General features: G+C 38.1%; 1 protein-coding gene across 1 annotated transcript; it reads right to left on the bottom strand.

The window, feature by feature from the left end:
- Position 1: 1 nt before the first annotated feature.
- mecr (mitochondrial trans-2-enoyl-CoA reductase) lies at positions 2 to 12,614 on the bottom strand. Its single transcript, XM_067399771.1, has 10 exons — positions 12,183 to 12,614; positions 12,002 to 12,099; positions 4,654 to 4,785; positions 4,421 to 4,564; positions 4,243 to 4,345; positions 3,311 to 3,413; positions 3,113 to 3,186; positions 825 to 885; positions 641 to 713; positions 2 to 546 (listed from the first exon to the last, which is right to left on the bottom strand). Exons 1-10 carry the CDS (start codon positions 12,371 to 12,373, stop codon positions 383 to 385), a joined length of 1,143 nt encoding a protein of 380 aa, XP_067255872.1. The 5' UTR covers positions 12,374 to 12,614; the 3' UTR covers positions 2 to 382.
- Positions 12,615 to 17,172: the final 4,558 nt, after the last annotated feature.

Genomic DNA, 17,172 nt, shown 5'->3' with positions numbered 1-17,172 from the left:
TTTGTTACTGTTGTACCTATTTCATTGTCAGTCTATTACAGGGCTTTTATTAATGGCATGAGTGTGTTTTTAACATTGAACCCCCATATGAGGATTTACATGTTTGAGTCCATGTAACAAAGCAACAATCACCTGACAAGATGCTCAAGATGAAAAAAACAGTCAGTCTTTGTCAGTCTGGTTATCTGTGTGTGATCACTGTAAAAGCAGACTGACGTCTGACATACTGATAATCCTTATGATGCTCATATAAATGCATTCAAAGACAACACCAAAACCCTGTTGTGAAGCTGATAAAGCTCACTGGACTTTGATGTCACATTTATTGAATGTGTGTTTGGGGTTGAATTACTGCACAGCTTAATGTATTGAGAAAGTGGAATCACATAACCAAAACTTGTTTGGTGGACACATATGGCTTCATGGCGCTCTCCAGGGCTTTTCGGAAGTCTTGAAGCCTCACTTCAGTGCAAGCCGGAGCTGACAGCTTCCCCACACGGATAAGGATGCAGAGTTCGTCCAGCATGTTTCGTAAGGCGTCTTCATCTATCACAAGAGGCCAAAGCTGTCAATGAGTGTTTCAGGTGAAACTCCTCACACAAAAACACGAGTCTGTTCGATTTTTTCTGAGGAAACTTACTGTGTTTGTTGTCTCTCTTCCATTGGGTCACCCAAAAACCTCTTATTTTCACATCTTTAAAGATCAGTGCGCTCTAAGAAAAATAATACTTATATAACTGCAATGTACACCACATGATAGGAACATGACTATATAAATCTTCTATTATAATTATATAAAGTCAGATATCATCAGTCAAACTCACCACAGGAACAGTGACTGGTTGTTTGGCCATCCCACCGTAGGTCACCATACTCCCTCCACTCCTGAGGAACACAGACACCTTATTCATGCATTTATAGACTGAATACATAGGGCTTATCAAGAATCCTATTTGATCCATTATGTAATAAAACATTTATGTCCTATGATGCTTTTCTCCATGTTCATCTGTCTTTAGTGTGTTGCTGTTTGAGCATGAAAAACTCTGCACAACTCCCTGAAACACCTCCACTGTAGTCTTGAGTTTTCTTCACAATATTCCTCATTTAAATATTCATATGTAGAATAAAGGGGCGGGGCCTGGTTGAGTTAGTTAGTAGTGTGTTAAAACTCTCGGTTATGGTAAGGGGCGGGACATTTCCCAAACACGCTCAAAGCGCTTGACCAATCACAACACACTGCTCCAGCCGACCAATCAGAGCACATTGTGCTTTACAGAAGGAGGGGCTTCAAAGAGACAGGAACTACACAGAGCGTTGCTGACAGACTGGGAAGAGAGGAGCTGCAACAATGGAGAATATGAGGAAGATAATGAACATTCAAGCATGAAAACCTGTTCTAGTAGAGACAAAATAAACATTGAGAAAAAGGGCATAATAGGTCTTCTTTAAAAACACACAATAAATTGGTAGGGCTTCAGAAGTAAAATCAGCTAAATTTATTTGAAGCCCTTATATATAATGCATTATAATAGTATTTTAATGCATTAAATGTGCCTTATAATGCATTGTATGATCTCATTAACAATTGTAACTGCAATTATAATACATTATAACACTTATCTATTCATTGTTACGCCTTTAGGAAGTATAATGCATTAAAAAACATGACAAACAACCAATTTCAGATATAACAAGGAATCTGCAAAAATTATAATGCATTTTAAGTTTGGTTAACTTTGTTAATTGACAATTATATATTGTTAATACATTGTTAATATATTAATAGTCTTTATACAAATAGTGAATTCTTCTGGATCATCTGGATCAACATGCACATTCTCAAATTTCTATATATCCTAATTATTGTTAATGTAATTCATTATTTCCAGGAGCTCTTTGCTTCTACCTTCAGTTAAACTGCTAACAGTGATTGTAAATTAATTGCCTAAATTATTACATTTGCTAACTGCATTCGTTAAATTGTAATGTTGACATGCATTCTCTGTAAAGCTGCTTTGATGTATTGTCAAAAGCGCTATACAAATAAATGTGAATTGAATTGAATTCTTCATTAGTCACTGTAATTATCACAATTATTATTGTTGTTTGATTAGCTCATATGTTAAGAGTTTGATAATGTTTTTTATGCTTTGTTAGGTCACGGACAATGGGAAAATGTCCATTTTCCGTATATTATATATATATATATATTAATTTATATAATATTTTATATTCCGTATATATATATAATATATATATATATATATATATATATATATATATATATATATATATATATATATATATATATATATATATATATATATATATATATATATATATATATTAATGCTGGGCAATCCATTAATTGCAATTAATCGAATCCAAAATAAAAGTTTTTGTTTACATAATATATGTGTGTGTGCTGTGCATAATTATTATGTACATATAAATACACACACATACATGTACTATATATATTTAAGAAATATTTGCATGTATATACTGTACATATATGTAAATAATTTATATTATATATAAATATAAATATTTTATATGTAAATATAACACATTTTTCTTAAATATGTATATGCATGTTTTAATGCTGAAGCATTACAATCAATGTGAACAGTGTTGTTCAACCTTTTTGACTCTGTTGTCCAACACGATATTCAAGGATCCTCCATCGTATGGATGAATGTATTTCCTCTAGTATTTCTGCTGTAATTAATGACAATGTATGAATGTTTTAAACAGTAACTGGGAGTGTTGCTATATTTAATTAATCCTGATTAAATTTTTTTTCATTTTGTGAAGTTTCAAGAACTGTATGTTCTTCAATTAAAACAATTATTGAGGGGGAAATGATTTCATCTTGATTTTCGGTATTTTTTTAGTATTTAAATTTAGACCTTTTTACGCATAATATAATATAATATAATATCCTGGGGCCCCTTGTAAGTCTGCTGAGGCCCTCTAGTGTTAGTTTTTAAAAAACCTCTTACGGAAAATGACTGAGAAAAGGATTTTCTGTATGAAGGCTGCTGAAGAAGCAGGTGGACACTGTTACAGATTTTGATTTCTGTGTTTAGATAACATTTCCACTTACTGTAAATGACGTAACAGCTCTGTGGCACTCTTTCCTCCAACTCCATTTAGTGCTAGTTTAGGTCGAGGACACGACTGTTAAAAGCAAACGCCGAAAACTGTCATGATACGGAGTCTCTTTCAAGCTACACAATGTCTTTGCATGTGGCTTCTATAACACAGAATTGAGAGCAAATACTAGAACTAGTTTCAGACTGACCCTGAAAAGCTCCTTCATTTCTGGACGTCTCAGCGTCTCCTCTGTAATGATGTGAGTGGCGCCCAGCGCTGTCAGTCTGTCAGAGAGCTGCTGCAGGTCCGGCCTAAAATGGCAAACAAGTGGCTTTACTCAATGACAAAATCTGCATTGTAGAGAAAGGCGAGCTGATTAGGATTAGTTTAATCACTTTAAATGCTTTAGACATGTAAAACATCTGTGTCTGTATTGAGTGCTATACAAAATTTAATTGTAAGAAACTTATACAAGATATTATTAATAGTTTTGACGTACATGATTGCTAAATGACACTGATAACAAGAAACACACTGTTAACCCTTTAAATTACATTTCAAATTTTTTTTCCCCAAAGATGGTTTCTGTCATTTTAGGCAGTTTTTATCATGCTGATGTTAGTTCAAATGTTTGTTCTTTAAATAAGTTTGGTTTTAGTTAGTTATTTGATGCTATAAAAACACGGGTTTTGACGTCATGATTGACAGCTGAGATTGACAGCTTCTCTGAGCGAAGTAGTCACTGAAGCACCAATACACTTTTTCTGGATCTTCAGGAGGAGATTGGAGCTTTAACTTCAATTTGTACATTTCCAAAACTGGTTATTTCACAGCAACATAATGCATTCTGCAGGAAACTGATATCGCGGCTCGACTTCGTGCTCACTACTGCGCAGACTCGAGACTCAAGATGTCAGTGCCATATTGGCACACTGTGTGCGTGCATCTTTTTTTACAGTCTATGCTAGAAGTCTATACTGACTCTGTGACTTCAGTCAAAAAAGAAAGTCACAAGCAAGTTTTTTACATATGATGAAACATTACAATGACAAAAAAATCTGCACCGATGAATCATTCACAACAAAACCAAAGTAAACAGCATCCATTCTGATTTCATGATCAGCTGAAGTTCACTGTTACCTGTCTCTGATGACGTTGATAGTTTGAATACCCTTAGCTGCAGCAATCTGAATTACAGCCTGTCCAACACCACTGTTAGCTGCGTTCTGGATGACTGTGTCTCCTAAAACACAGAGTTAGACTTTGTTGCATGATGAACAGTTTGAATACAGCTGAGGTAAATGAAAAATGAAAGAACCTGGTTTGAGCTCCTCGAAGTCTGTGAGCATCCTGTAAGCTGTACAGGGGTTGACTCCCAGAGTGGCTGCTGACAGCACAGGAATGTCTTTAGGTAAAGTCACTAGATCTTCAGCCTTCACAACTGCTGCTGTTCTCCATGTACCTGTGCAGATCAACGCAGGGATATAAGATCTACTGATGAGAAGAACACATTGACCATACCTGCCTTATGAAAGCACATTAAACGCTCACCTATGCCGGCATCTCTTGGGATCACCCAGTCGCCGACCTTGAGTGTTTTCACCTGGTTCCCCACCTCCATCACCTGACCCACACCCTCATTACCCCCCACTGCTGGAAGCTCAGGCAGGATGGCGTACGTACCTGTTTAAAGACACTGGGTGAATATTGCAAAATCATAAATCAAAGATATTTACTCTCAAATCAAGTTCCCTGGTTTAAAGGAAATCTCTCTCTGGAGAAAGTAAAATGCCATTTTCCACTCAGTTTTTGTTATGCAATGCAAACACAATAGCATAAAACTCATTTTAAAACAATGGGAATTATAAAAACCATAAGTAAAATATTCAGACACATTATGGTAGTGAGAATTTGAAGGTAGCATATTTTGAAAATAATATCACAATGTATAAAGTTCAAAACTATGGAGCCTCTAAGGGGACATGGTGGTGAAAAAAAATGAGATGGGAGGGAAAATAATAAGTAAATTCTTTTGCATTTTCTCGCAAATGTTTGCGTTCCCCCGAGAAACATTGCGTTCGCTTTTGAAATATTTGCGTTCCCTTTCAAAATATTTGCGTTCACAAGAAACTTTGCATTCACTCGCAAATTATTTGCGTTCCCAAGAGAAACTTTACGTTCGCTTTCAAAATATTTGCGTTCCCCAGAGAAACTTTGCATTCGCTCTTGAAATATTTGCGTCCCCCAGAGAAACTTTACGTTCGCTTTCAAAATATTTGCATTCCCAAGAAACTTTGCGTTCGCTCGCAAAATATTTGCGTTCCCCAGAGAAACTTTCCATTTGCTCGCAAAATATTTGCATTCCCCAGAGAAACTTTGCGTTCGCTCCCAAAATATTTGCGTTCACTTTCAAAATATTTGCGTTCCCAAGAAACTTTGTGTTCACTCACAAAATATTTGCTTTCCCGAGAGAAATTTTGCGTTCGCTCTTGAAATATTTGCGTCCCCCAGAGAAACTTTGCATTCGCTCGCAAAATATTTGCGTTCCCAAGAAACTTTGTGTTCACTCACAAAATATTTGCGTTCCCGAGAGAAACTTTGCGTCCGCTTTCAAAATATTTGCATTCCCCAGAGAAACTTTGCGTTCGCTCCCAAAATATTTGCGTTCACTTTCAAAATATTTGCGTTCCCAAGAAACTTTGCATTCGCTCGCAAAATATTTGCGTTCCCGAGAGAAATTTTGCGTTCGCTCTTGAAATATTTGCGTTCCCCAGAGAAACTTTGCGTCCGCTTTCAAAATATTTGCGTCTCCTAGGGAAACTTTGCATTCACTCGCAAAATATTTGCGTTCCCAAGAGAAATTTTGCATTCGCTCTCGAAATATTTGCATTCCCGAGAGAAACTTTGCGTTCGCTTTCAAAATATTTGCGTTCCCAAGAAACTTTGCGTTCGCTCGCAAAATATTTGCGTTCCCGAGAGAAATTTTGCGTCCGCTTTCAAAATATTTGCGTCTCCTAGGGAAACTTTGCATTCACTCGCAAAATATTTGCGTTCCCAAGAGAAATTTTGCATTCGCTCTCGAAATATTTGCATTCCCAAGAAACTTTGTGTTCACTTACAAAATATTTGCGTTCCCGAGAGAAACTTTGCGTCCGCTTTCAAAATATTTGCATTCCCCAGAGAAACTTTGCGTTCGCTCCCAAAATATTTGCGTTCACTTTCAAAATATTTGCGTTCCCAAGAAACTTTGCATTCGCTCGCAAAATATTTGCGTTCCCGAGAGAAATTTTGCGTTCGCTCTTGAAATATTTGCGTTCCCCAGAGAAACTTTGCGTCCGCTTTCAAAATATTTGCGTCTCCTAGGGAAACTTTGCATTCACTCGCAAAATATTTGCGTTCCCAAGAGAAATTTTGCATTCGCTCTCGAAATATTTGCATTCCCGAGAGAAACTTTGCGTTCGCTTTCAAAATATTTGCGTTCCCAAGAAACTTTGCGTTCGCTCGCAAAATATTTGCGTTCCCGAGAGAAATTTTGCGTCCGCTTTCAAAATATTTGCGTCTCCTAGGGAAACTTTGCATTCACTCGCAAAATATTTGCGTTCCCAAGAGAAATTTTGCATTCGCTCTCGAAATATTTGCATTCCCGAGAGAAACTTTGCATTCGCTTTCAAAATATTTGCGATCCCCAGAGAAATTTTGCGTTTGCTCTCAAAATATTTGCGTTCCTGAGAGAAACTTTGCGTTCGCTCGCAAAATATTTGCGTTCCCGAGAGAAATTTTGCATTCGCTCTCGAAATATTTGCATTTCCGAGAGAAACTTTGCATTCACTCGCAAAATATTTGCGTTCCCGAGAGGAAGTTTGCGTTTGCTCGCAAAATATTTGCGTTCCCCAGAGAAATTTTGCGTTTGCTCTCAAAATATTTGCGTTCCCCAGAGAAACTTTGCGTTCGCTCGCAAAATATTTGCGTTCCCGAGAGAAATTTTGCGTTCACTCTCGAAATATTTGCGTTGCCGAAAGAAATTTTGCGTTTGCGAATGCAAAGTTTCTCTGGGGAACACAAAAGCATTGCCAAATAATTTTTCCTCCCATCTCATATTTTTTTCTTCACCATGTCTTTTTAGGGCATACAAAACAGCCTTCGCTTTCCTCATGCAAAATATGTTAATTTTGGGTTTTGATGTGCCCAAACAGGGCCGGATTAACATAAGGGCTAGGTGGGGCTGAAGCCCCAGGGCCCGCGGGTAGAGGGGGCCCGTGATTGGCTGGAGGAAATGAGATTGACAAGTCATAAGTGGTTGATTTGTGTCTAATAAAATAACAAGAAAAACTGATTGGAAAATGTGCCTGACTGATAAATAACCGTCCAATCAAAATCACTTCACAATTCGCACCATGACATCAGAAAACGCCTCTTTGCGTTATGCTATCGCATGTAAACTAGAAAATGGGAAATTGGCCTTTATTGCTTGTTCGCTGGTGTTCAAAATGCTAAAAAAAAGTGATAGTGGTGCGCAAAAAAGAAAAAATAAATTTGAAAGGGAGAAAAGGGAAGCTAATCTTAGAGCAAAAATTCCTAAACTAACAGACTTCTTCGAATCACATAAAACACCCGAGCCAGTGAAAGACCCCGCGTGCAGCGGCAGCTCACCTTCACCCACCGACACCGTCGCCGATCTCCGTGCTTTACACGTTGAAGAAGGTGAGATAGCAACTGCAGCAAGTTATTATTCTTATAACGAGTTAAGCCCTATTCGGATGGTAATTGTTTCTCATGAAAACGTAAGGTGTTTTCAACATTTACAGGGACGAGTCGATTGATTTTATTGCCGTTTGAATTCAAAATGTCAGTGTTTTTCTCTCATCATCATCACCCGTGTAAAAATCCCGAATTAACTTTCCTACTGTGTTTTAACGACCACCAATGTCGTGTGACTTGTCTCCACTATCTGCCTTTGAAGCACATTCTATCAGTTGCAGTTCTGGTGCCTCCATCCGTACAACTCGACCTCGACACATTCACATCACACGTTAACACAGCGGTTACTCACGGGACACTGCACTTATTCGCAATCACAAAAGTTCTTTATTTGCATGTGCTTTAAAGCCCTGCCAGTTAAACATGTCATTCGTGTGCTGTTCTGAAATGCGCTTTTTCTGACCCCATACCCGAAGCGTGCACACACACTTAAGCCTGTCAAACAGCACCTGACTTAATCTTTCGCGTCTGATTGCGCTATAATACTGTCAAATACACAAAAGGTTTACATAAACACAGTTGGTTATGTCTGAAGTGAGTTGAGAAAATCGGACGCGTGCACACCGTGCAGGTCTTAAAGTGACAGCATCCTAATAGTTATCACGCGGACCCTTGTCCTTAAAGGGATAGTTCACCCAAAAATTAAAATCCTGTTATCACATACTCACTTTCAAGTTGTTTTAAACCTGAATAAGTTTTTTTCCTCTGTTGAACACAAAATAAACTATTTTGAAGAATGTGGGTAACCTAACAGTTGCTGGTCCCCATTCATTTCCATATTAGGAAAAAAAAATGTGGAAATCACTGGGGACCATCAACTGTTTGGTTACCCACATTCTTCAAAATAGTTTATTTTGTGTTAATCAGAGGAAAGAATGATTGTGTCAGCAATATATGCAATACAATTTTAAAATATGTATTATGCACATTAAAAATATTAATCAGCTCTACTTCATGTAAATAAGAGGCTGCAGTAACTTCTATATTTTTAAAATAACATCTATCATTTTGAGATAAAATGCAAGATAGAAAACCAGATGGACAAATCTCCATCTGAATGCATGAGTTGCACTGAGGTGCAATGCAAATTTATTTTTACTGATGTCCACATGAGAAACAATTACCATTTTAATATGAAAGCAAGGGTTTTTATGAATGCTTTCTTTGCCCCTTTAGATAATGACAGAAATAGTCCAGTGCACGATGAAATATTGGTGCCACCACCAGACAACGAATCAGATCAGACTCCAGGGAAAAATGAAATGTACAGTACTGACCCGGGATGTTGGCCTGCTGTAGTTGACATACAAGGCCAAAATTATTGGATCGGAAAGGACCAGTGCCATGTCAGAATCGCAGCTGTGATTTTTCTGCTTCTGAAAAACAATATAAACACCAAAAACGGGCGTTTTCAAAGAGTCTTTTTAGCCGAAAACTTGCCAATGGTGAGTCTGTTCCACGTGACTGGCTTCTGTACTCTCCAATCAAAGGATCTGTGTTTTGTTTTGTTTGTAAACTGTTTGGAGGCAATTCACCATTTTCTGGACCATCTGGATACAGTGACTGGAAACATGCCCACAGTCGCATTCTGATCATGAGAACTCTGAACAACACAGAGAGTGCATGGTAACTTGGGTGTCAAGGACATCTGAAAAGGGGCAGATTGATGCAGGCCTGAGGGATCAGTTCAAGTTGGAGTGTCAGTACTGGGAGGATGTGCTAAAAAGGGTTGTGGCTACAGTCAAATTTTTGTCTGAGCGTGGTCTATCGTTCAGGGGCGATGCTGAGACATTCAATTCCCCTAATAATGGTAATTATATGGGAATACTTGAACTCATTGCTCAATTCGATCCATTTCTGCGGGAACACATAGCTCGTTTTGGAAATGCTGGGAGAGGAAAGCCGTCCTACCTATCTAGTACAATATGTGAAGAAATTGTCAAATTGATGGGAGAAAAAGTTTTGTCAGAGATTGTCAACAAAATAAAATTAGCCAAGTACTTTTCTATAAGCGTGGATTCCACGCCAGACATTGCCCATGTTGATCAACTCACTTTCATAGCGCGATTCCTTTCTCCAGAGGGAAATATAGAAGAACGCTTTCTTGAATTTCTTCCTATTACAAGCCACACAGGGGAATCGCTTTTTAACTCTGTGATGACTGTACTGCATGAGCTGGGGATTGACATAAACAATTGTCGAGGACAATGTTACGACAATGCAAGCAATATGTCGGGGGTTTATAAGGGTGTACAATCACGCATTCGGGAGGTAAATCCACTGGCAGAATGGGTGCCTTGTGCAGCACACACATAACTTGGTGGGAATAAACACAGTGAATTGCTGCTTTGAAACAAATGAGTTCTTTACATTTGTGCAGACACTGTTTAATTTCTGCTCCCGATCACCCTCGCGATGGCAGGTGATTACCAGTGGTCTCGAAGCAAATGAGAACAAGCGAATAGAGACAATAAAGTCTCTTTCAGACACTCGCTGGTCTGCACACGCCTCAGCAACTAAAGTACTGTGCTACAACTATTCAAATATTCGGCGGTCTCTCATTGACTTGTCTGAGGATGACAATCAAAATTTATCCACTCGTAACGAAGCTAGAGTGCTCGCAAAAACAAATGGACAAATTGGAAACCGCTCTTCTTTGCAAATACTGGAACTGCGTACTTCAACGTTTTGATACAACTAGTACAGTCCTACAAGACATTGACCTTGATCTCTCCAAAGCTGTGGATTTGGTTGCATCGTTAAGGGACTTTGTTGCAGGGTTGAGAGGCCAGTTTGACAGTTTTGAAACAGCAGCAAAAGGAATGTCACCCACTATTTCGCAGGCCTACAAAAGTGACTCCCAGAGAAGCGAACACGCAAAAAACATGCAGATGAACCAGACAAACTTCATCAGGACTTGCAGATGTCTGGTAGACAGAAGTTTATTGCAGATGTTTTTAATGTGATAAATGACCGTCTTACAGCAGAGCTTGATAGAAGAAGTGAATCATACAAAGAGATCACTAACCTTTTCACATTCCTGAATAATATCCATACTCTCCCTGATCAAGAGCTTCGTTCTTCTTGTGTTAAATTACAACAGAAATACAATACAGACTTACAAGAAAGATTTTGCTGATGAGATTGTACATTTTAAAGCATTTTGCAAAAAAGAAAAGACTGCATCAGCCAGGGAATTGCTGAAAGAAATGAGAGCAAGGGACCTTCAAAATGTTTTTCCAAACGTGGACATAGCCTTGAGACTATATCTCACCTTGCCAGTCACAAATGCATCAGGAGAGCGCTCCTTCTCAAAATTAACTTTCATTAAATCTCGATTGCGGTCAACAATGGCCCAAAGAAAGACTGAGCCATCTAACACGGATGTCCCTAGAATGCGACATTGTTAGAACCATGGATTTTAATGATATCATTAAGGATTTCTGCTCTGTTAAAGTTAGAAAAAAAGACTATTTAACAGTACTTATAGTTATAGTGATAGTTCACCCAAAAAACATTTACTCACCCTCATGATGTTCCAAACATGTATGAGTTTCTTTTTGTGTTAAACACAAAAGAAGATATTTTAAAGAAGGTTAGTAACCAGACAGTTGACGGCACCCACTGACTTTTTTCCTACTATGGAAGTCAGTGGGTGCCGTCAACTGTCTGGTTACCAACATGTAACATGTAAGTAATGACAATTTTCATTTTTGGGTGAACTATTCATGGTAAAGTAATCATTGAGGAAGTATGACTGAAATATGACAAATGTCTTTGCTGCTTTTAGCAACCTGTTTGTTTGGAGTTCATATCTGGAGTTAATGCATTTGTTTTTAATGTGTTAAATAGCATGGAATATTTAGTGTGCTTGTGCTTATATAAAATGATTTGATAAAATGAGATTTGTAAAAATATAAAAATAATAACAATAAAAAAAAAATTCTTGTGGTACAAGACACTGTGGCATGGCAATCAGATGAAAGGGGGCCCTTGGTGTTGCTATAGCCCCAGGGCCCAATGTGTTCTTAATCCGGGCCTGTGCCCAAATATCTTGTGCTTACTGCCAATGACTTGTATTTGTCCACAGGAGTCAATTAATGCATTATTTATATAAAAAAATTAAATCAAATTCTCTTGCCTTGAATCATATTTAAATCAGAGGGGTTGATGGGAGCCGCCAACATTTTCACCAGGACGCATTCAGGTCCCATATGAGGCAGGTCCAATGTCTCCAACCTGTCAATCATGCAGGAAACGCTGTTAACTTTATAAAACTGTCAACGTGTTATTAATATTATCTATGGGCATGAGATGCCTACTGAACGACTTGTGAGGGCTCCCCGTGTTTTCTGTAGAAAAGTGCAGTGCTGTCTTTGACTGCAGACACAGAGAAGCTGCTTTTAGTGAGGACAGATCCATGTCTGATCGGCTCATTGCATGACACGGACACTGGAGACCGGTAAACGGGATGGACCCGTATTAAAAAAGATGCGACTCGCGATAGTTTCATTTTAAAGTTGTGATATGGCCAAAATCAAGATGTCATCGTCGTTAGGGGTTTAAATAAACAGAAGAGAGCACAAGTCCATGTTTACTAAGTAAGTGGCCATGTTGTTACCGTAAAGCCGGTAGTAGAGGCACCTAACCAATGAACACTAGGTCGCGTGCGAATCCTACTATCCCGAAGGCACTGTTAATAAATATTAATTAGCAATGGTCACGAGATCGCCACGTCCTGGACTCAGAAATCATAACCCAGTCCTGTTTATCCTAAACTTTGTTCTTTGATTGGACATCCTGACCAGCGCCCATTTACCAAAGCCTATGGCAAGCCGTTTTAGCATTTAATGCCCCTGACTACTAGAAGTCATTTATTTTTGATTAGTCAAAATTCAAATTCCAGATATCTATTCTGCAATTTTGACTCGTCGTAATGGACTATATGCACGGAGTTTTCTTTAGAACTTAGCCAGCTGGAAAACTTCCGGTGAGATGTCATGTGCTGGTGTGTTGAGCATCAGTAGTGTAATACTTAGTTTATAATCAGAATATAGTCACTTAAACAGTCAGGCATAGCATTAATTTAGTTATTCAAACGTAAGACAGCATAAAAAATAAATAAATAAAGACGTACCTCATTGTTCCTCCTCGGCTAAATTCAATTCGACCATCAGTTTTCACACTTTTATATGAAAAAAAGCTTCATAAATTAAACATTTATTGTGCACTTTAGATTAATTGAATAAAATTAGTGTTTTCACAAGTGTGCTGAAATCATTGATCTTGCTCTAAATGACTGACAGCTGCTGTGATCGCTTTCTGTGTCATTCATTCACAAGAAAAGTTATTGTTTTTCATGATATTTTTTGAGTACTTCATACTTCACATTGACAAAATGTATTTTTAAACCTAGTTATTTTATAATGTTTAATAATTAGTCAAAAACGAATTGAAAAACGATTAGAGGAATATATAGGCTGATATATGTGCAAATATATAGGCTGATATATGCGCAAATAAATGCTACTCTGCCGCCACCTGCTGGTTAGAGAGGTAATTATCGTCTTTTTTATTTTTAAATAAGTGTTTTCTATCTCAAATGTTGAATTTCCTACATTTTTAAACTTTCAGTGGGGACAATCTCAGAAGAATGAACAAATAATGTTTGTGGTCATCACATTAAAAATAACATTTGAAGTGCTGTTGAAAAAATGCGTGTTTGTGTCTAATTACAGATATGGCATTTCTTAAATGGTCCCAATAGCTTCTCTTTATTGCAATCAATAAAACTGGTTTATTGGCAAATTAGGTGTGATAACTGCATTAAAATATGAATACAACTTTAAAAAGTCAACCACTTATGATTTTATGTCGATGTACAGCGACTACAGAATGAACAGCTAACAGTTCACCGGAAATACCAGAGCTGGCTTAAGTCTTCAGCAGTTTCTTGAAAATGGCTAAAGGCTCAGCAGCTCGGGATGAGTTAGGCAGGTCATTCCACCAGCAGGGAACAGTCCAGGTAAAGGTCCGTGAGAGTGATTTTGTGCCTCTTATGGATGGCACCACAAGGCAGCATTCACTTGCAGAACACAAGCATCTGGAGGGCACACAGGTCTGAAGTAAGGAGTTCAGGTATAGGGGTGGCGAGCCAGTGGTTGTTCTGCAGGCAAACGTCAGTGACTTGAATCTGTTGCGAGCGGCTATCTTCAGCGGCGCTCTCTTCGGCTCATTAAAGACCGCTCTTGCTGCAGCATTCTGGGTCAGTTGCAGAGTCTTGACAGTAGATGCCGGAAGGAGAGCATTACAATAGTCCAGACTGGATAGAACAAGATCTTGGACAAGGAGTTGTGTAGGATTCTCTGATAGGAAGGACCTAATCTCCCTAACGTTGTATAAGGCAAATCTGCAGGACCTGGCTGTTGTAGCAATATGATCTGTGAAGTTTAAAGGTGCCCTAGATTAAAAATTTAATTTACCTTGGCATAGTTGAATAACAAGAGTTCAGTACATGGAAAAGACATACATTGAGTTTCAAACTCCATTGCTTTATCTTTCTTATGTAAATCTCATTTGTTTAAAAGACCTCTGGAAAACACACGGATCTCAACATAACACTGACAGTTACGTAACAGTCGGGGTGTACACCCCAATATTTGCATATGCCAGTCCATGTTCCCAACATTATGGAAGGCATTAGACAAGGGCAGCCAGTTAACGTCTCGATCTGCACAGGTGAATCAACAGACTAGGTAAGCAGGAACAACACCGAAAATGGCAGATGGAGCAATAATAACTGACATAATCCATGGTAGCATGATATTTTTAGTGATATTTGTAAATTGTCTTTCTAAAAGTTTCGTTAGTATGTTGCTAATGTACTGTTAAATGTGGTTAAAGTTACCATAGTTTCTTACTGTATTCACGGAGACAAGAGCCGTCGCTGTTTTCATTTTTAAACACTTGCAGTCTGTATAATTCATAAACACAACTTCATTCTTTATAAATCTCTCCAACAGTGTGTAATGTTAGCTTTAGCCACGGAGCATAGCCTCAAACTCATTCAGAATCAAACGTAAACATCCAAATAAATACTTTACTCACATAATTCGAAGCATGCATACAGCATGCATGACGAACATCTTGTAAAGTTCCATTTGAGGGTTATATTAGCTGTCTGAACTTTGTAAATGTGCTGTAACATAATTGAGAGCTCGTGTGGCAGGGAGCACGTGAATTAAAGGGGTGGCGCTAAAAAAAATCAGTGCATAGTTAATGATGCCCCAAAATAGGCAGTTACATTTTTTTTTTTTTTTTTTTAAATCTATGGGGTATTTTGAGCTGAAACTTCACAGACGCATTTCAGGGGGCACCTTAGACTTATATTACATCTTGTGAAAAAGCATTCTTGGGCACCTTTAACTGATCATTAATCACAACTCAAAGGTTCCTGGCTGTCGTTATGGTTGACGAACCTAGCTGAATGGAGAAGTTGTGATGGAGTGTTGGGTTGGCCAAGACCACAAGCAGTTCTGTCGAGGTTGAGTTGAAGGTGGTGGTCCTTCATCCAGGAAGAAATGTCTCTGTCAGGCAGGCCGAGATACGAGGAGCAACCGTCGGATCATCTGGTTGGAATGAGAGGTAGAGTTGTGTGTCATCAGCATTGATAGGATAAACCATGTTCCTGAATGACAGATCCTAGTGATGACATGTAGATGCAGAAGAGAAGCGGTCCAAACACTGAGCCCTGAGGCACCCCAGGAGCTAGATGATGTGACTTGGACACCTCACTCCTCCAAGACACCCTGAAGAACCTACCTGAGATGTACTCAAACCACTGGAGTGCGGTACTCGAGATACCCTTCATCTTGAGGGTTGACAGGAGGATCTGGTGGTTAACATGTGTCAAAAGCAGCAGACAGATCCAGCAAGAAGATGAGCACTGAGCTCTGTAACATGAGTACTGATATCTCTAACTGAAGGACCACTAGTAAAAATTATAATTAGAGATATCTCTAACTGGTGTCTGAATAGTCATAATTCAACTTTAAGATATCTTTAATTCATCATCTCTAAAAATATTTTTTTAAAAATACATTTGTAGATATCAGAAAAATGTTTTCCAATGGAAGAATATGACTTATCAAAATAGCATATCTTCAATCCATATAATGACTAGTCATAATCAGATATCAGATATCTTAATTCCAATTATGACAAGAATAGATATCTGGAATTTGAATTTTGTCTAGTTTAAAATAAATTATGACTAGCACAGACAAAGGCATTAAATGCTAAAATGGCTTGCCTTAAATCACGCCTACCGATGATGAAGCAACTTAAAGGAATAGTTCACCTAAACATGTAAATCCTGTCATTATTTCCTCACATTAAGTTGCTCCAAACCTGTATGAATTTCTTTCTTGTGCTGAACATAGATGAAGATATTTTGAAAAAGGTCAGTAACCAAACAGTCTTCCATAGTATTTAAGAGAAAAAATACTAGTGGGGCCCATCGAAAAATCTTCTTTTGTGTTCAGATTTTTTGCAGTATTGTCTCTTCTTTGAGTGAGAGTACTGCAAATAAACATGATTGAATAAACCATAAACTAATAATGCATAACAGTAGAACATGTTATACTCACGTCCTACTGTTGTTATTACATTTTTAGCGAGTTTCTTCAAAACATGCTTTTTGATTATTATTCTCCTTCATAGTCTAATCTTTGTAACCCTTAGTTTGACAAGCATGTCTCTGAGCACAAGCTCTAGTGAGAGTCATGTGATGAGAGCCTTGTGTGTGAGATCTATGATCCTGTGAAAGTCATGAGACAGGAACTTGACTTGCCAGAGCTTATTTCTTCCAAATCCCACCAGTCACTCAATATTAAAGCACAACTTAAACAGTATATTAAGGCCTAGTATTTATGTCTTTGTATTAGTGCAGAGGACCAATAGGAACTTACATTCACAACAAACAAAAACAAACACACTAGATTTTCATTGCATTAATTAGAAAAGAGGAGACACTAAAAGTGTCTCATGTGAGTTCAGCATCATTCTAGCAGTGTTGATGTCTAACAGCGGTTTCTCAAGATCCGTCCTCTAGAGGGCGCGTGGCGGCTCAAAACGCAGAATTCTTCATTCAACAACATTGACGTTTTTATGTCTTCTTAGAGGCATTTGTGAACGAAACCTGTAACCTTTTAGATTTATTTATTTTCCAAATATTGGTAACTGACATCGGAAATCTGTCCCAGAAAACTACAATTATGTAATGCCATGGCCTGTCCAGAAATCACAAACGAC

The sequence above is a fragment of the Chanodichthys erythropterus genome, chromosome 2 (genome assembly GCF_024489055.1).
Source record: "Chanodichthys erythropterus isolate Z2021 chromosome 2, ASM2448905v1, whole genome shotgun sequence".
In the NCBI taxonomy this organism is placed as follows: Eukaryota; Metazoa; Chordata; class Actinopteri; order Cypriniformes; family Xenocyprididae; genus Chanodichthys; species Chanodichthys erythropterus.
This window is presented reverse-complemented; position numbering and strand designations above follow the sequence as displayed.

What these genes read in the sequence shown, in the direction of transcription:
- mecr (XM_067399771.1), bottom strand. Translation starts at nt 12,373, where the DNA reads ATGAAACTATCGCGAGTCGCATCTTTTTTAATACGGGTCCATCCCGTT. An exon ending in TGATTTAAATATGATTCAAG is followed by an intron (nt 4,786 to 12,001) that starts GCAAGAGAATTT and finishes GTCTTTAAACAG; the next exon opens with GTACGTACGCCATCCTGCCT. An exon ending in GAGCTGTTACGTCATTTACA is followed by an intron (nt 886 to 3,112) that starts GTAAGTGGAAAT and finishes TGTGTTCCTCAG; the next exon opens with GAGTGGAGGGAGTATGGTGA.